We start from the raw sequence: 21009 nt of genomic DNA on the forward strand, positions 1-21009 counted from the left end.
CGACCGGTTAGGTCCCACAGAGTTGGCCTTCTCCAGGTCCCGTCGACTAAACAATGTTGTTTGGCGGGACCCAGGAGAAGAGCCTTCTCTGTGGCGGCCCCAACCCTCTGGAACCAGCTCCCCCCGGAGATTAGAACTGCCCCCACTCTCCTTGCCTTTCATAAAGTTCTTATACCCATCTCTGCCGTCAGGCATGGGGGAACTGAGACATCTCCCCCTGCCTATGTAGTATTTGTGTATGATAGGATTGTATGTGTTTTTATATATTGGAGTTCTTTGTTTTTAGACTTTTAAATGTATTATCATTATTTTTAGATTTTAATTATTAGATTTGTCATCATGTACTGTTTTTATCACTGTTGTGAACCGCTCCGAGTCTCCGGAGAGTGGCGGCATACAAGTCTAATAAATCATAATCATATATAGTACAGTAAAATAAAAACACTAGAGGTCCTAAATTTGATCTGTCTATCCAAAAGGGGAGCAATGTGAAATTTGAAAGGTAAATTGAAGAAAATTTTTGGTTGATTGTTTTAGTGCACAGAACTGGCTTCCACCCACTTACCTGCGTATACTTTTATTCTTCCTTCTTTCTGTTCTCTTTTTGCAAGGATGGCAACAGGGTGCAGTTAAAGCCATGATTGAAGGTTTTTCCATTTACATGCATTAGTATGTGCAAAGAGGGTTAGGGCTTGTATTACAGCTGCCATCTTTTTTTGACCTTTTGCAGGATGCCTTTGTTCTTTTGGCCTAGGATCATCACATTCCATTTCTGATAAAGAAGCAATATTTAGAAATCCAGGCAAAATGCTTTGCTTAAATGCAGGGATGGGAACATCCTGCCTTTCTGAATTGCTGTCTGCTATGCAACTCATGAAAGTAAATTAAGGCTATTGAAATCTCTGTTTGCTTTAAGTTCTAGTCTCTTAGGTGACTCAAATTACTTAACAGATAAGTTGCCATTGCAATGCAATATCCTGTTTGTGTTGAACTTCCTGAGTCTACCAAAGTAATGGAAAGTCCTACTGCTAAAATTAGGCATTAGCCTGCTTTGTGCATAATATTAAACCATTATAACTTCTTCAACAAATTGGAATAAAACCAAACTGTGGTGTGGTACGAACTTCTATGTGTCCTGTCACAAGTACTTCTGTAGATACTATTTTAATTTCATTTCATTCTTCAAGGGTTCTTTCAAACAATGCAGTAAGAAATAATAAACATTTAAATGTGAATGAAAGCAGAACTGCAAAAAAATAGCTGTAAAATAAAGCAGGAAAATATTAGAAGCCAACATTAAAATTAACATCAGCATTGCCATGAATAGTTTTGGAAAGCACAGGGACTAGGCTCTAAATATTTTCTTTGTTTTGATACATTTGCCCAGGCATTCTAGATTACTGAGAAAGCTAGGGTGAAAAACGACATATTTTTACTCCATTCTTAGCCAGTTTCACAAGTATCAAAAAGCCCAGAGAGATAGCCAGGGTTCTTGGTAGAAATACTGACCAATGAAGTGTTGAAGCTCATAGCCACACCTTGGAATATATTGTGAAAGAAATGAAAAATGAATATAGTTATTGGTCCATTGTAAACTAAGGAGTACTACACATCTTAGCAATGGAGTGAGGTTTTCTGTCCTGGGTTGTTGTTGTTATTATTATTATTATTTTATTAGATTTGTATGCCACCCCTCTCCGCAGACTCGGGGCGGCTCAAAACAACAAAACAATATATAACAAGTCTAATAATTAAAAATCACTAAAAAACCCTTATTAAAAAGAAAACATACACACAAACATACCATGCATAAACTGTATAGGCCTGGGGGAGATGTCTCAGGTCCCCCATGCCTGGCGGAAGAGGTGGGTTTTAAGGAGTTTACGAAAGACAGGGAGGGTGGGGGCAATTCTAATCTCCGGGGGGAGTTGGTTCCAGAGGGTCGGGGCCACCACAGAGAAGGCTCTTCCCCTGGGTCCCGCCAGACGACATTGTTTAGTCGACGGGACCCGGAGAAGGCCAACTCTGTGGGGCCTAACCAGTTGCTGGGATTCGTGCGGCAGAAGGAGGTCTCTGAGATATTCTGGTCCAATGCCATGAAGGGCTTTATACAACACTTTTCTTAGTTGTGCCTTATTTCTCCCTGCTTCTAGTCCATTGTAGTACAAAGCAGGGACATTCCTTGGAGAACTTCAAATAACATAACTTCACATGAATCCATGATCCAACTAACATTGTGAAATCTATTAGTGTTCGGTTCTTCTTGAACATTCTGTCATGTTAATCCACAGATGTATTCTCAGTTCCTCCCCCTACATCCTAATTAAATGATGAAATGTAAAAATAATAAAGGTGGAATACCAATAAATAAATAAATGTCAGCTAATAAAAATGGGATATACAGGGGAGGGAAGAAGGGATTCATTTAACAAGGAGGGGAAAAGAAAATATCTTCCCCATAACCTCTATGTATTTTTAGGATAATGACACCCCCATACACACACACAGAAGTGGAATGGCAACCACACTATTATCAAAAGAAAAATAGTAGACAGAAATATGGTGTTGGTAACTTTCTTTCAGTTTATCCTGCATTTTAATTTATTTAGTTCTAAAATCCCAGAAAAAGATTTAGAGGAAACATCATGTATTACTGTTGACTCTGGGATTACTTGTGATGGGAAGCAGATGAAAAATTGATCTAAATGGATATATTTACTAGGCATTTCTGAGTACATGAAATTCCTACTAGCATCTTTTTCTCTACTTCCAGGAACACATCTTGAATGATGTCATTTGTACCAGGGTCTACAAGAGTATAAGGCAACACTTTTCCAGGTGAGGTTTTCCTGATTCTTATTCTTCAAGTGATGTCAACTATGGTGCTTGCATGCAGAAAGAAATTAAAAAATCCACACTAAGATTAAAGAGAAATAAATCCAACATCTTAATCACAATGTTATTTATCATAAGATTGACTGAAATGATTCTGATATTCTTCTTAAAGCTGGTATCTGCATTGGGACACAGTATACAAATTGAAATCAAACCAATACAAAATAAAGTAAATCTGTTGGGGGTATTTTTAGCTGAAAATTTAGGCTCTGTTACGGTAAGTTTGAATCACATCAATCTTTGAAGTTTCATTACACTGCTGATCCAGGTGTGATACTAAAGTAGAAATAGAATGGAAAGAAACTATGCATCAGTGATTGCCCAAAAACATTACTGAATAGATCAGATAGAATGTGACACAACACACATTTTTTAAAGTAGAACTTGACAATAAATTCTACATTTTGAAATTCAGTTAATCAGTCTGACAAAACTTCACAACATGGCAGGTTGGATTTGAGAATCTGTCTGGGGATGAAGAAACTTTTGGGACCAAATCACTGCTGTTGTTGTTATTATATTACAAAAGTGGAAACCTTTTGTGAATAGCCCACCCCAGAATCCTAATTGCCCCATAACTGGTTGAATGGTTTTTCCATAATTTTGTGGCATGAAATATATAAAGATTGTTGTGTAAATCTCCTAAGTGGGGGGGAAAAACCCAATCTCAGAAAATTTGGAAAGAAAAAGATCTTGCTTTATCTACTTTATAATTGCTCTGCTAGTTACAGCCCCCCACATCTCACAATGAATCAGAAGTGGCAGATATTTCAGTTTGATGTATCGGAAATCATAAAATATCTAGGCAAGATAAAAGCCATCATTCTCAGTTGAGAATAGCAAATTGAAAAGGAGAAGACATACTTCAGTGTATTATAAATATGACAACTGTATTAATTCATCAGGAAAATTAAGAGAAAGAAGTACTGTACTGTATTTGAAATGAATGAAATGAGTCCCTCTACTGGCTGACTTAAGTAGGAGTAGCTGATCCAGTTTTGGGGAACCAATTTAAACATATCTTCCTTTTTCCCCCCCTTTCTCATTCTTGTCTTGCCATTGTGTAAATCTTTATTTGCATTGTCTGGTAAGTACAGTAATACTTTTTTTTTTTTTAAAGGACAGTGTATGTTGTATAATGTTAGTGCTGTTTCTAGCAATTATATTTAGAAGATGGAACAAGATGGAAGAGTTTCAGGAACAGTTTAGAAAACCATTGTAATGATATATTTTTAAGATGCAGCTTATAGAGTAGAATTGAGAAAAAACATTTAAAGAGGTAATTTATAACTGACAAAACTGATCTTTATTTTAAACATATTATGACCTCACATTTTAAAATAATTTACATTCTATAATATAAATCAATTTATTGTAGTATTCTAAACTCAGATATTTTGTAGTAGTCCAGGTATTCCTAGTTGGCTTATTCTTCACCAAATCTTGTTCCCACACAATAATTCACAAAAGTGGATACAAAGATACCCAGAGTTAAACCAGAGATTGATATGCAAATAAAATCAGCAGGAAATGAGGATTAGGCTAAGAACAGTTTATTTTTACACGAAGCTAGACTCAAACAATTTGAAAGGAAATGAGTTAGGGAAACAAAACTTATCAGTGAAAATTATATGTACACTTATCACTGCTTTGGAACAAATCATTCTCCCAATATGTCAGAGCTCGCATAGATATAGCTCAAGTGAGAGTAGTAACATAATAAAGTTTTTAACCCAAAACACAAGAAAATAAAAAAAATACTCATGGGAAAAATAAGGAACCTTTTTACCATTGCACGAACTTGTAAGCAAGGCACCCTCAACAATTGAAAACAGTTCTAAATTGTTTCTGCTATTTGGATTTTTAAAATATTTTTAATTCATTTCAGGGACATTGGGACAAAATAGACATTGCTAGCTCTTGGAATAAAATGGTTGAAATCTTACATTTATGATTTATCATCAGTTTGGGAATATGTCATTAGCATATCAGAATTATTCATGCAAATTTTTGTGTTAAAGTTATGATGAGATTTGAGTCCTGCACATCACAAGCATCAATATATGATTCCAACTTTCTACATGTCATAAAGCTTTTGTAAAGCTTCTTCACATCTTCAATTATAATTTTCCCTACAAATGGATTTAGCACATATCAAGTGATTTACAGTAAAATAGTCAATTGTACTTTAAACATTCTTACAGAGTAATTGCTGAAATAACTAGCTTGTTAGCCTATTAGAAAATGCAACATCTTGTGGGACCTTAAAGACAAATAGATCACACTTTTATGGATCAAGGCCTGTATTATGTCACTAATACATACATGTTTATAGAATTTATTGAATTACCCAATCTTTTGCACCTGAAATACTTATTTACCTAGTATTTCTAAGAATGAATCCAACTCTGGATTAAATATCTACTTCAAACCATCCAGTTTATGAAAACTAGAAATAAATGATTAAACCACACAGATATTCATATACCCAAATAAAACAAAAATGCGTCATTCAATAACATGCCTAATTCAAAAAAAGTTCAATATTAAAAAAACCCACTTATTTGATTGTTGCCGTTCTAAGAGACCAAAATACACTCACCATGACTTAATCTGATATAAAATACTGGTTTTTATATTCTATTCAAATCTACAGTAAGTAAGATTTTTAGTTTTATTATTTATTTATTAAATTTGTATGCCGCCCCTCTCCGCAGACTTGGGGCGGCATACAAATTTCGGTCATTTATTTATTTTATTTATTTATTTATTAGATTTGTATGCCGCCCCTCTCCGAAGACTCGTGGCGGCTAACAACAATATAAAAAGACAATGTAAACGAATCTAATATTAAAAATAATCTAAAAAACCTCAATTTAAAGAACCACTCATACATACAAGCATACCATGTATACATTCTATAAGCCTAGGGGGAAGGGAATTTTTTTTGTCATATTTTCTGTTCTGGCATTGTGTTTGCTATACTACCCTAAACAATAGCCAATAATTAGTTTATACAGTTTATGGAAACTCTTATATAAATGATGAGTAAAATATGTAAAAGGAAAGTTAACAGAAGGCATATAAATAGAAAGCATCATCAGGAAAGATTTTCCAAGCAATGAATTTTCCCAGCATGTTGTTCCACATATATTTAAGACATTACATCCATTACTAAGCAAGGAAAACAAGTTGGTGGAGAAAGAACCACTAGCCTAATCATGGCAATTACAAGGGGAAAGAGGAAAAAGCATTGGTGTATTTTTCTATCTTTGGTCTGTTTTACCCTTAAAGGTTCCCCAATTCCTATACAATGACCAATACAGTCCCTTAGATCAGTGTTTACCAACCTTGACAACTTGAAGATATCTGGACTTCAACTCCCAGAATTCCCCAGCCAGCATTCACTGGCTGGGCAATTCTGGGAGTTGAAGTCCAAATATCTTCAAGTTGTCAAGGTTGGGAAACACTGCCTTAGATTACAAAATCTTCATACTTCTAGATTTTGTGGCAACAAATTCTTTTAAAAACTCATTTCCATTTTAAATGAAATTGACTCTCTGAAAACATTTGGCTAGAGATTTTATTCTTTTCCCTTATAATATACAAAGGAAAAAAATGTCACACGGAACTGTATGGATAGTCAAACTTGTTCTAAACTGTTAATTATATAGATGAATTACTCCATTCTCTTTTGCACCATATCCCATTTATTTTCTTGTCAGAGACAAGAAAGCATGACATTTAAAAATGTGCCGCACATATGATAAATAATAAAATAAATGTTTAAAACGTTGGAGAGGGGAAGGATTTCAGCAGCAGGTTTTGACATATCAAGATGGATAACTGAGCCTTTACTCAGGCAAATTTACGGTGGGTGAGCATCAAAGAAGTTCTTTATGAAATATAGAGGCCATGTGATAGGATGTTTAATTCACCGCATCATCCCTTTGCAAAGGAATGATCTGAATCTCTTTTGCTATCCGCTCTGCTATTGCTTGACAATTTGCAGCAATGATCCTTCTTGACATCAAATCAAATGGTCCTCCTAGAAAAACAAACATATACGTCTATTGAACTCACAAGTCTATATATCTGAATTATTTCTACTAATTAATTGATAAAGTGACCTGAGTCAGCAGAGATCCAAACTGAATTGTGTTTCGGGAATTAAATTTTATTTTCCTAAACTACCGTATTTTCCCCAAAATAAGACAGTCTTATATTAATTTTTGCTCCAAAAGTTGTGCTACGTCTTATTTTCAGGGGGTGCCTTATATTTCTCAAATAAGACAGAAAAGCTGACACCCCCAAAGAAAGTGTACTGTACGGTACACTGATTACGGTACGGTACCTGTCAGTATGGCACCCACACACACAAACGACGGCACTTATATGGTACAACAGTATACTCCCGCTATTGCAGCTTCCAGCCACCAGAGGAACTAGAGTCTACGCACTGTAGTGGAGACTGTAATGGCGGTGAGACAGCAGCAGACTGTGTTCGCTGTACTGGACGATACAAAGCGATGGAAGGGGCCAGCAGGGGACGCCACATTATTACAGTACCGCTATGAAAGCTTTGAATGGTACCGTATGTTTTTCCACCGTACCGTATGTAAACTTGACTACGCCTTATTTTCTGGGGGTGCCTTATATTAGCAAATTCAGCAAAAACTCTGACATGCCTTACTTTCGGGGTACGTCTTATTTTCGGGGAAACAGGGTATGTTTGTCTGTTATTTCAAATTATATTCAAATTCAAAGTAGAATTCATGTCAACAACAATCCTGGCTTAAAGTTACTCAGTGAGTTTTCCTGGCTGACAGTCAATTAATTTGGTTCTCCAAGTGTCCACTAAGCCTCCCTGACCCTTGCCAACATTTTCTACTATACCACAATGATTCTCTGGACTAGTCCAATTACTGGTAATCATGACAAGAAACAACCTCATGTACAGTTTTCAAAATCTTGCAGTCCAGAAAACATTATGAACAAATAAAATTATGAACAGATAAATTTTCAGTCTTGAATGAAATGTTAGCAACACCAAGTCTTACATGTCAATCACACAGTAGCTATATACGTATGGCATAGCTTCTAGACACATCTTCCTTGCTGTGGAAGATATATTACTGTGCATACAATTTCTTATTTCCCATTTTGTTTTCCCCCTAACAAAGCACTGGTGGGTCATTTTGATCTGAGATAGAGTTTGCATGTTAAAAAGGAAAAACATAAGTTAGGCTAATTCTTATTTTATGATTCTAAGCAGGGTATAACACATAGAAATTAGCAACATTGCATCAAACCTTTGTCATGTCATCATGCAAATGCTGACAAATTCCTGACATTTGACACAAATATGGAAGTTGCAACATTTGCATGATGTATATCCTGAACATTTTGCTATCCTCACACTCCCTACACAGAAATTCTCAAGTTTGTATCCTTGAGTGAAAAATACTTAACCACTCAAGTTCATCAGTCACAAACTGTTATCTGTATAAAACTGGCTTTAAAGGTTTTTTATCAGGGCAACCTGGTCTACCTAAATATGGGATGGCACCAGGGATGAAATACTCCCGGTTTGCTTAAACCTGTGAGTCGTGGGAGAGCTGGTTGCGAAGGGAGCACGAGGCTCCGCCCACCCACCCGGACACTGTCATTTGGGTAAAAGAACCCAAATGACAGAGCCTTGCGCTCCCTTTGCGACTGGCTCTCCGATGACTCACAGGCACAAGAGTATCGGGAGTATTTCACCCCTGAACGGCAAATACAGTGTTCCCTTGACTTTCGCGGGGGATGCGTTACAAGACCCCCTGCGAAAGTCAAATTTCCGCGAAATAGAGATGCGTAAGTAATTACACTATTTTTGGCTATGAACAGTATCGCAGGACATCCCCTAACATTTTAACCCCTAAATTATAATATCCCGTTCCCTTAACAACCTTTAGATTATTACTCACCATTATTACTGGTACTCACCATTGAAGAAGACACTTAATGATCCTGATATTTATTAACATAATTATTTATTAACAATAATTTGGCGATGACATATGACGTCACTGGCAGGAAAAACCGTGGTGTAGAAAAAACCCCGCGAAGTATTTTTTAATTAATATTTTTTGAAAAACCGTGGTATAGACCTTTCGTGAATGTCAGACCCCCCGAAAGTCAAGGGAACACTGTACTGCTTCTGCTTTGGCTAACTGATGAGAGCTAAATAATTTGTAATAGATCTATGCTAGTCTCCCATTCCAGTGGTGGATTGCTACTGGCCTGAGCAGTGATTTGTCGGTAAATAAAAATTTAACACAAAAACTAGCTGTACTCTGTTTTCAACATATTTTACCTGAGATGTCGAGTAGCACTCCCCCTGCTTCAAGAATGATAATTCCAGCTCCTGCCATGTCCCAGCAGTGAATCCCCATTTCATAATAGGCATCTGCTCCTCCTGTGGCCACCAGGCACATATTAACAGCTGCTGTCCCTACTGCTCTAATCCTAAAACAGGTAACAGAATTACTACAACTTATTATTTAGGCATTTAAGTAAATGGTAATCATTGGACTGCTGCAGCACAGAAGCAAACTCTGAATCGGAGAACTGAGTAAACTTAGTAGAATAAAATGCATGTACCTGAATCTGGACGTAGCCAAAATCAGATACAGTGGTACCTCTACTTAAGAACTTAATCTATTCCGTGACAAGGTTCTTAAGTAGAAAAGTTTGTAAGTAAAAGCAATTTTTCCCATAGGAGTCAATGTAAAAGCAAATAATGCATGCAAACCCATTAGGAAAGAAATAAAAGCTCGGAATTTGGGTGGGAGGAGGAGGAGGAAGAAGAGGAGGAGAACAGTCGCTGCCGAAGGAAGAAGGTGAAGTTAGGGGAATCAAAAAAATCTCAAACTTTAAGGCTTAAAAAAAAATGGCAGGAAACTGGCCGGGCCTTCATGCTGCTCTCAAATTTCATGGGAAATTTTTCCGGACTCAGGTTCTTAAGTAGAAAATGGTTCTTAAGAAGAGGCAAAAAAATCTTGAACACTAGGTTCTTATCTAGAAAAGTTCTTAAGTAGAGGCATTATTAGGTAGAGGTACCGCTGTATTAGTTTTCATTATTGTGCACCACTACATCGTCCTATCTTAATTATTCAACATGTGGCTTTTTCAATCAATTATATATATATATTTATTATTGTGTACAGATTCTTTTAATAAAGATAATGCATTAAATGGTAACACATTATTTATAATTTATAATGCATCCAAATTCAGTGCATTTGGAAATCAGTGACATACATCATAGAGAGGTAAGAAACTCTTCTGGTTATAGAAAATTAAATGCAACATCAAACATCTCTATTATTCAGTGGACTTGGGTCTACTAGCTTCAAATTGATGGCATTCAACAGTTTACTTATTTATAAAATGTATAAGTTGCCTATCTTACCGCAAGAAAGTTATAGGCGACTTAAGTTGAAAATGTAAACACCTTCAAGATAGATGTCGTTTGGCGGGCCCCAGGGGAAGAGCCTTCTCTGTGGCGGCCCCGGCCCTCTGGAACCAACTCCCCCCGGAAATTAGAACTGCCCCCACTCTCCCTGTCTTTTGTAAACTATTCAAGACTCACTTATACCGCCAGGCATGGGGGAGTTGAGATATTCCTTTCCCCTAGGCCATTACAAGTTATGCATGGTATGTTTGTGTGTATGTTTGGTTTTATAATAAGGGTTTTTAGTTGTTTTATTATTGGATTGTTACATGCTGTTTTTATCATTGTTGTTAGCCGCCCCGAGTCTACGGAGAGGGGTGGCATACAAATCCAATAAATAAAATAAAATAAAATAAAATATGTCAAGATTAAATTATTTTTAAACTGATTGCTCCTGTTGAATTGAAACTATCTTTCTTTCCTATGCCTTAAAAATGTTTACATTAACATTTTCCCTTTTATACCATCTCCCTTGCATTCAGCAATCATTTTCTGAGACTTTTCACATTATATATTTTTATGACTGTATACAGATTCTTTAATAAAAATAATTCATCAAATGGTAATTTGTCAGTGCACTTGGAAATCAGTGACATTTGACACACAAATCTCAAAATTGACCAATAAAACCTTGCATTGCCCCAAATAGACACACCTCTGCAGAAATTATTAACTTCTATTCTTCTTCACTCCTGGCCTATATTCTTTTTTCTCCCCTCCAACACTGCTGCTAGTTCCTTGGTCATAAACAGGAAGGTGAGGTTTACAACCAATGTTCTTTTTACTTTACTATACAGAGCCAGATTTCTGCTTATACCATCTGGAACAATATTGAATCAGAAGTACTAATTCGGATCCTTGTGTGGGCTGAGAGAATAATAGAAACATAGAAGTCTGACGGCAGAAAAAGACCTCATGGTCCATCTAGTCTGCCCCTATACTATTTTCTGTATTTTATCTTAGGATGGATATATGTTTATCACAGGCATGTTTAAATTCAGTTACTGTGGATTTATCTACCACGTCTGCTGGAAGTTTGTTCCAAGGATCTACTATTCTTTCAGTAAAATAATATTTTCTCATGTTGCTTTTGATCTTTCCCCCAACTAACTTCAGATTGTGTCCCCTTGTTCTTGTGTTCACTTTCCTATTAAAAACACTTCCCTCCTGGACCTTATTTAACCCTTTAACGTATTTAAATGTTTCGATTATGTCCCCCCTTTTCCTTCTGTCCTCCAGACTATACAGATTGAGTTCATTAAGTCTTCCCTGATATGTTTTATGCTTAAGACCTTCCACCATTCTTGTAGCCCCTCTTAGGACCCGTTCAATTTTGTCAATATCTTTTTGTAGGTGAGGTCTCCAGAACTGAACACAGTATTCCAAATGTGGTCTCATCAGCGCTCTATATAGCGCTCTATATAATGGAGGCAATTCTTGTCTTCTTGGAAATAATTGCACTATAGTTATGTTTCAAATTGTATAAAAATGCAAATAAATAAAAATAAGAAAGATACTATACCCATGAATAGGAATACTAAGGAGTCTTTGCATATTAGAAAGAACTGTTTTGATAACTTCTGGATCGCGGTTGGACCCCAATTCTGATACTAAGAGTGCTTTTGTAATGTCTGTAAAACAAAACAAAACTGCCTCCATTAATTTACATTTGATCAGTGCTGTTAAAAAAAAAGCAAAATAATTTTTTTAATAAAAATATTGCTTAAAGCACATTGTTACTTATTTTTTTATCTAATGCCTAGAAGGATGAGGAAAAAGGCAGTGTTTGGCCCCAGGATCACTTAATGCTTATTCAGACATGTATGACCTGTATATGGAGAAGAAAACAAACTATATTGTGTAAATCTTTGTTAAAGAATAAAAGTAATTATGTCCCACGGAGTACTGAGCAATTCTCTGCCTTTGACAATTGAGCCTGGGTATCCTACAGATATTACATGAACAATGAGATTGCATTTTATTCAAATATCCAAGTTGATTCTCCTGTTGAAGGTCCAAGCCAGATATGCTCTGCACTGTTTCCCACAAATCCATCTTCTTTTAATAAAAATTTCAATTCGATGGCAAACAGGCATAGAACATCTCGGCAATGCTTCAAAAAATAAAAAAAGGCAGACAAATTGTCTGAAATGGCAGGGAAATATCAAGCAAATTGCTTGAATAGCAATAGTAACTATGTGCTAAGACAGGGGTATCAAACTCAATTTCATTGAGGGCTGCATCAGGGCTGTGGTTGATCTTGGGGGCCTGGGTGGGTGTGGCTGACTGGATGGGCAGGGCCAGCTGGGTGCGCATGACCAGCTTGACACCTCTCTCCAAACTGCTGGCATGTTTCCTCTTTGCATTGAGTAGACTGGGCCAAAGCCACGGTGCCCCGATGTTTCCTATTCACATTGAATAGACCAGGCTGAAACAATGCGGGTAGATCGAGCTGAAGGAAGGCCCCATGGGCTGGATCCTACCACATCATGGATTGGATCCGGCCCATGGGCCTTGAATTTGGTTCCCTTATGCTAAGACCACACATACAGAGGAAGCTTCATTTCCAAAGGCGTTTGATCAATAGTTTGCACTAAGTGGGACAGTTATTCATCAAACAGAAATATTTCACTCTTTATATACTTCTCTGAATGACTGCCGTCAGATGAGCTCATTTCTGTTCTCAAATGATATACAATGTAAAGTATGGAAGTACATTTAGGTATTTACACCCTCAAGACAATTTCGCAATGCTATATAAAAACAAAAGAAGCCTGTGCGGATTTCTGGAAGGTGTTATTATATGTTTATCCTGCTCTTTTATATACATATAACTCAAGGCGGTGAATATATGTAATACTCCTTCCTCCTTCAATCTTTCTCACTACCACCACCTTGTGAGGCTGAGAGAAGAATTGACCCAAAGTCACCTAGACAGCTTTTGTGCCTAGGCCTGAAGCCTTGTGGTTTCTACTTTTACCATTACACCAAACTAATTATTGAAAGAAAAAGAAGATTTTAGGAAGAAAGCCAACAGCAGAAAAGGCTATAATGACTTTACAATTTCAGTTGTAGGATAAAAACAAATTTGAAAAATGAAAATCAATGGAAAAGGTCAAGATACAGCAAGGCCAGTAAAAACAACGAACCTCAAAGGAGAGATCATGTCCTATAGAATGAAAAAACGTGAAAAGATGCAAAGAACCATTTTCAACTGCAGGCTGATATCAGCACCAAGGGGATGCAGAAGTGTAAACAAGCAAAGCCTTTATTTTTTATTCTATTTATTTATTTGTATCCTGCATTTATTACTTTAACTCAAGGCAGCGGACATATCCAATGTACCTTTCCCCTATTTTCCTCACAACAATCACCTTGTAAAATGGGTTGGGCTGAGAGAGAGACAGTGACTGCTTCCAAGCCTTAAGTATGAAAATAAATTTCTTGGCAAAGAAACTAAGAAGGGGAAAAAAACTCCTGAAAGAATGACAGGGCAAAGGAATTCCAAACTAAAAAGGTGGAGAGCTGTTAAGCAGGAAAAGATAATCATTGCATAATTGGTACAAAATAGGCTAATCCAGTCCTTGGCTTCCTCAAGCTTATGGAGTTCTGTGAAATGTATTCCCACCCTAGTGCATAGAAACGAGAAATGATAATGCTTACCTCGTTGTTTTGACACTTGGAGTTTTTGTCCATTGCAAAAGGCTCCTTTTCCTTTTCGACCAGTGTACATCTTGTCTTCTACACAGCTATACACAATTCCAAATTCTATCTGTTATCAGAGAAATGCAACAGCTATAGATTTTTAACGGTCCAACTTTATAGGAAGAGGTTGCAATGAAAACATTTTTTTCCTATTAGAAGTTAAAATAAAATCAGTTACCTGTTTCTTTACTACAAAGCCAATCGAAACGGCTACAAAGGGAAACCTTGAAGATCAAAAAGAGAAATATATCTCCTTTGTAAGATGAGGACAGAAGCAACGACTGTAAATTAGAAAAGTGAAATCTAGATAAAATTATTCTAGCCCCCCTTTAAAGAAAATACTGAAAAACATGTTCTAACGTTTTCATATCAAAACAAATATATTACAAAAAAAGTAATATGCAATATAATGCAGTGTAAGTAATATGCAGTGATAGCTGAAAAAAGTACCTGTGCACAAAATTAGTTGTTCCATCTATAGGGTCAATAATCCATGTGGGGTTATCTGTCAAAATACTTCCTGCACCAGCTGCAACGGATTCTTCTCCGATAAAGCTAGAATGAACAATAATATACAAAGACAGACAACAGATTGTAAATTAATATTTTATATACATGTATCATAAAGTAATATCTTCAAAAGCTGTAACTCATCCAGTAAACTACTTTTAGGTCATTTTTTTTTTAAAGACTATCATTACAAAGTTATTTCCTGAACAACCAACTGAGTAATTGGTCCATATAATTAATACTTCTGTACTTAGAAATATATAGTCTGGTGCAGCTTTTCTCACTTTAATATCCTCTAGATGTGTTAAGATCACAATAGCCAATACTATAATAATAATAATAATAATAATAATAATAATAATAATAATAATAATAATAATAATTTATTATTATTATTAATTTGTGCCTAGGCCTGAAGCCTTGTGGTTTCTACTTGTGGTAAAATAAAATAATAATAATAATTATTATTACTATTTATTAGATTTGTATGCCGCCCCTCTCTGTAGACTCGGGGCCGCTAAAAACAGTAATAAAACAACATATAACAAATCTAATATTTAAAATAACTAAAAACCCTTATTAAAAACCAAACATACACACAAATATACCATGCATAAATTGTATAGGCCTGGGGGGAATGAATATCTCAATTCCCCCATGCCTTACCACAGTATAATATAATTGGGAAACATTACAGGCAGTCCTTAAATTATGATAGTAATTGGGATTAGAATTCCCATTGCTAATCAATGAACATCCCTGAAGAGAATGCCATTTTGGAGCAGTCGCAATTCCTTGAGGGTGTTCAGAAAATGGCAGCCACTTTTGGGATGCAATTGCATGGACTCAGGGATGCTGAGCTATGGAGTAATCTGCCCTCCTTCCCCAATGTGAGGTATGGAGATCTTCAAAAGATAAGTATTTGATGGGTAATGGAGGTGGGAAGTGGGCCCAAGGCCCTATAGGAACTCACTGTGAGGGGAAGCAGTCCAAGGCCTATGGGGACGGTGAAGTGGGAATTTCCAGGTTTCAACATGGGCTCAGACCAATGTAGCACATAGTGCAGGAGTCCGCAACCTCCAGCTCCGGAGCTGCATTTGCTTTTGGGTCCCTATGCTGTGGCTCCCTGTGGCCTGTCGTGGCGGTGGCATGGCTGTAGCCCTAATGTGGGAGCAAAGAGCCCCTGCATTTGCTTTTGCAGCAATAGCATCAGTGCTGCTCCCCCCCCCCAGCAAGCTGAGCCGCAAGGAGCATGGAAACTTGGGGTGAGTGCCGGAGGATCAGAAGTTGGTTTCAGTAAAATAATATTTTCTCACGTTGCTTTTGATCTTTCCCCCAGCTAACTTCAGATTGTGTCCCCTTGTTCTTGTGTTCACTTTCCTATTAAAAACACTTCCCTCCTGGACCTTATTTAACCCTTTAACATATTTAAATGTTTCATTCATGTCCCCCCTTTTCCTTCTGTCCTCCAGATTATACAGATTGAGTTCATGAAGTCTTTCCTGATACGTTTTATGCTTAAGACTTTCCACCATTCTTGTAGCCCGTCTTTGGACCCGTTCAATTTTGTCAATATCTTTTTGTAGGTGAGGTCTCCAGAACTGAACACAGTATTCCAAATGTGGTCTCACCAGCACTCTATATAGCGGGATCATAATCTCCTTCTTCCTGCTTGTTATACCTCTAGCTATGCAGCCAAGCATCCTACTTGCCAATGCAATACACAGATTGAGGATTCCTTTTCCCCAAGTGCATTATTTTACATCTGGACACACCCTGATTAATTCTATTACTACTTCTATTAATGCGGCCTAAACTGCATTTGCCTTTTGAGCAGCCACTTCAAATTATTATAAAATTCAGTGAGTTAACTGATGATAACTCCAAATCCTACTCATGGATACCTTTGCTGAGTTCAGATCTGTATTTTAAAGGCATTCTCTTTTGCAATTAACATCATAAAACATGCTGTACCTGTGTGATGGATATTTTTCTTTTATAGAAGATATAATCATATTTTCCACTTTTTGATCAGTGACTGTGACTAGATCTGCTGGAGAACTTTTAATCATGACAGTTACTTCCTCTGTCAATGCCTCCCGGATTACCTATGCAGAAAAACCTTTATATGATTATTTTGAAAAACGGGACATGATAAATAATATTCTTAATTATCAATAAGGCTTAAGACTTGTCTGTTGGTGCAAGGCATAGAAGCAGCAAGAAAAATTATACTGAAAGACTCCGATTCAATTCCTATTTTACAAGATGCAAACATTTATAATAAAAACGTAGAAAATGGAAGAGCCCTTTCACATTGTGTTCAAGTGCCATGCATAACTAATAACAAAATTTTATAAATGAATTGATTAATTGTTTTTGTAAGTTGACCATGATTTAGGCTTTCAAAATCTTATATTTATTTTCATATTTTAAAGTACAGTGATACCTTGTCTTACAAACTTAATTGGTTCCAGCACGAGGTACTTAAGGTGAAAGGTTTGTAAGACGAAACAATGTTTCCCATAGGAATCAATAGAAAAGCGATTAATGCGTGCAAGCCCAAAATTCCCCCCTTTTGCCAGCCGAAGCGCCCGTTTATGCGCTGCTGGGATTCCCCTGATAGCAGCATTGCAAAAACACAGAGGTCCGGAGGTGGGGTTTTGAGGACTTTGGTGTTTTTGCGATGCTGCAATTTCACTGATGCTTCCCTTCACTGGGAAACCCCACCTCCGGACTTCTGTTGCCAGCAAAGCACCCATTTTTGCACTGCTGGGATTCCCCTGCAGCATCACAAAAACATGGAAGTCCGGAGGTGGGGTTTCCCATGGAGGGAAGCCTCAGAGGAATCCCAGCACTGAAAAAACGGGCGCTTCGCTGGCAACGGAAGTTTGGAGGCGGGGCATCCCAGCGGCGGCGGTGGGTTTGTAAGGTGAAAATAGTTTGTAAGAAGAGGAAAAAAATCTTAAACCCCGGGTTTGTATCTCGAAAAGTTTGTATGATGAGGCGTTTGTAAGACGAGGTATCACTGTATATGTGATTTCTTGTTGCTCTGTAAAACCCTAATTTCTTTGTATTGTTTAGATAAAAGTCAGAAATACAAGTCAGGTTCTTGAACATGTACAATTTCTCAGAAAGTTTAATATTCTTAAGCAGAGATGGCAGCTTAGGGCCAAGTGTCCCTCAATTCATTATTTTTGTAGTTTTTACAGCAGTACTGAAATACGTTAAAACAGTTTTTCATTGCTGGTGACTAACCAAAATCTCCAAGCTGTGAAGATGAAATTTAAAATCAGTACTTGAACATTTAAAGCATTTTTGAGAATGATATTTTAAAATGTTTCTCTGATCCCAATAGACAGTAAATTATTCATACCTCTCCAGCTTTTTTTGCTAAAGCAATTGCATAGTTCATGCATTCTTCCCAAGGATCAGCCATCTTGATCTATCTGGAATATAATATTTTGGTTACTTTTAACTTTGCAAAATATGATGCAGTACTGATGCTGAGGGGAAAAAATATTCTTTCCAGAATCTTTGTCTTCAGTCTGATTAACTTCATTCTCTGGACTTCCCTTGTTCAGATTTTATATAGGAGAGACTATAGGACAGGGGACGGAAGGCACTCTAGTGCGCTTATGTACACCCCTTACTGACCTCTTAGGAATCTGGAGAGGTCAACCGTGGATAGTCTAAGGGTAAAGTGTTGGGGGCTAGGGGATGATGCTACAGAGTCCGGTAAGGAGTTCCACGCTTCGACAACCCGATTACTAAAGTCATATTTTTTACAGTCATGTTTGGAGTGGTTAATATTAAGCTTGAATCTGTTGTGTGCTCTTGTGTTGTTGTGGGTGAAGCTGAAATAGTCTTTGACAGGCAGGACATTGCAGCATATGATCTTGTAGGCAATACTTAGATCATGTTTAAGGCGTCGTAGTTCTAAGCTTTCAAGACCCAGGATTGTAAGTCTAGTTTCGTAGGGTATTCTATTTCGAGTGGAGGAGTGAAGGGCTCTTCTTGTGAAGTATCTTTGAACATTTTCAAGGGTGTTAATGTCTGAGATGTGATATGGGTTCCAAACAGATGAGCTGTATTCAAAGAAAGGTCTGGCGAAAGTTTTGTAAGCTCTGGTAAGCAGTGTGAGATTTCCAGAGCAGAAGCTACGTAGGATTAGATTAACAACTCTTGATGCCTTCTTAGCGATATTGTTGCAGTGGGCTTTGGCACTTAGATCTTTAGTTATTAGTATCCCGAGGTCCTTGACTGAGTGGGGATTATCTGTGAAAATTTGTTTATTAAGTTTGTATTTGAAGTTCTGATTCTTTTTGCCGATGTGTAAGACAGAGCATTTGCTGGTTGATCCACATACATAGATCAGGGGTGTCAAACTCAAAGCTCAGGGTGCAGATCCATCCCATGGGATGCTTACATCTGGTCCACAGGGCCGCAGTGCCACTGCTAATGAAAACAGAGTTTGGGAGTTCCGTTTTCACTGGCAGAGGCTTGCAGGAGTTCATCTATTTATTGCTTATTTATTTATTAGATTTGTATGCCGCCCCTCTCCGTAGACTCGGGGCGGCTAACAATAATAAAAACAGAATATAACAAATCTAATATTTAATTTACTAAAAGCCCTTATTAAAAACCAAACATACACACAAACATACCATGCATAAATTGTATAGGCCTAGGGGGAAGGTATATCTCAATTCCCCCATGCCTGACGACAGAGGTGGGTTTTAAGGAGCTTACGAAAGGCGAGGAGGGTGGGGGCAATTCTGATCTCTGGGGGGAGTTGGTTCCAGAAGGCAGGGGCCGCCACAGAGAAGGCTCTTCCCCTGGGCCCCGCCAAACGATTGTTTAGTTTATGGGACCCGGAGAAGTCCCACTCTGTGGGACCTAAGTGGTCGCTGGGATTCGTGCGGCAGAAGGCGGTCCCGGAGATAATCACAGCTGAAAAGGGCGTATGAGCAGGGGCCACACACACATTGCATTTTGCGGATGGACGCACATTCACACATGCGTTCTTTGGGCACCCAGTCCAGGAACGGTTACCCATCACTGCTCTAGAGCGTACCTGCCTACTTCCTCCTTAATTATAATTAGAAAACACCAAATGGCAAAATTGCATCTCTGGGAAAATGGAGCTTTTTCACCTTAGAGCACTCTTTTCCCCATCTTCAAGCAGAGATGGTTCCCGCTATCTCAGGAGGCATATTCCTCCTCCAGCCAAGTGCGCAGACAGATGTTCATGACCTCTTTCTGCCTTTATCCTTTTTTTTAGCTTTCCTGCTTTTCCTCATCCATCCAGCTGTTCCATGCAGAGGAAAGCCACCAGGTAGGAAATGAGGAGATGGCATGGGTGCAATAGGATGGGAGTGGCAAGGCTGTCAATGGGCACAGGCTTTTTCACTGTTTCCTTGGTAATAATATAAAATAGCTTGCCATTTCCTTTTTTCAAATTACATTTTCTGCACGTCCCATTTTAGCATAAAGCCCTGGGATCTCCTGGTGGTCTCTCATCCAAGTACCAATCATGTCTGAGCATTTAGGTCTTCCCCTTCCCCTGGACAATCTTCCACATCTCGCTGGCCACCTAAGGTCAGCAAGAGGATGCAACTGGAATAACGATCCTTTTCTTTCAATACCTTGCTTTTCCCTTGGAGCAGAGGACGTGCTCTGGGAGAGATAATTCCTGGCTGAGGAGTGTCTTTTGTGACCTTGAATATCATTTATTGTCTAGCCTAGTGTACATTTTCTTCAAAGCATAAGTGTCACACAAAAGTGTCCTTTTTCGGTGTTTATTTTCAAATAAATGTAGCCAGGCTTTTAGGGGACATTTCTACAAGGAATTGTGGGGGGCATTTATGTTAAATCAGTTTCCAGCATCCAACCAGGACGTTTGTAGCTTTTGAGAATTTTTTCTTTAAAAGGGAGGGGGGGTTAAGATCATCACTTCCTGTTTCGTTTGGCTGCTATTTAAACAAGAATGCACAACGCAAAATATGCAATTATGCTTTTTGAAAGTTCCCGGCCTTGCATATTTAATTGATCTGTCCGGAGGGGGTGGGGGGAGACATTTCCCTGCTTCCATTAAATCCAGCATCGGATTTTCTGCGATCCAAGATTCGACCTTTGCATACACGACACCGTGATAAGGGAGTAAGTAGTCAACGTGTTGGGGCGCATTAGACTCCGAACCCTACGAACTGCTGCGTCAAAGCAATAGAAATAATTGGGAGAAAGAACAACAACAAAAATCCTAGAATTAAATCAGATCACCGCTTAGATCAGGCAATCTCACTAGCCCGGGACTTACCGTTAGGAGGCCAATTATTTTGCAGCAGGTATCGGGTACTGGCAAAGCCGGTTGATTAGCCACCGCCTCAGCAGGACCCACT

The 21009-nt window shown here is 37.9% G+C and overlaps 1 protein-coding gene across 2 annotated transcripts; it reads right to left on the minus strand.

The window, feature by feature from the left end:
* Positions 1-4178: 4178 nt before the first annotated feature.
* Positions 4179-21009, minus strand: IMPA1 (inositol monophosphatase 1). Of its 2 annotated transcripts, none has more exons than XM_070749208.1 (9): positions 20928-21009; positions 17985-18057; positions 16583-16716; positions 14549-14653; positions 14277-14322; positions 14057-14165; positions 11916-12024; positions 9254-9405; positions 4179-6943 (listed from the first exon to the last, which is right to left on the minus strand). In XM_070749208.1, the coding sequence occupies exons 2-9, from the start codon at positions 18045-18047 to the stop codon at positions 6825-6827; spliced, it is 837 nt and encodes a 278-aa protein (XP_070605309.1). In that variant the 5' UTR covers positions 18048-18057; positions 20928-21009; the 3' UTR covers positions 4179-6824. The 2 variants fall into 2 exon arrangements, with proteins under 2 accessions (XP_070605309.1, XP_070605310.1); XM_070749209.1 differs by having other exon boundaries at positions 17985-18053; positions 20928-20990.

This window comes from Erythrolamprus reginae, chromosome 3, assembly GCF_031021105.1.
Source record: "Erythrolamprus reginae isolate rEryReg1 chromosome 3, rEryReg1.hap1, whole genome shotgun sequence".
NCBI classification, from domain to species: Eukaryota; Metazoa; Chordata; class Lepidosauria; order Squamata; family Dipsadidae; genus Erythrolamprus; species Erythrolamprus reginae.

Bases quoted from the DNA above. Each gene is read 5' to 3' on its own strand.
- IMPA1 (XM_070749208.1), bottom strand. From the start codon at position 18,047: ATGGCTGATCCTTGGGAAGAATGCATGAACTATGCAATTGCTTTAGCA. The intron at 16,717-17,984 runs GTATGAATAATT...TTTTCTGCATAG, and splicing joins TAGCAAAAAAAGCTGGAGAG to GTAATCCGGGAGGCATTGAC. The intron at 14,323-14,548 runs GTACTTTTTTCA...TTGATCTTCAAG, and splicing joins ACAACTAATTTTGTGCACAG to GTTTCCCTTTGTAGCCGTTT.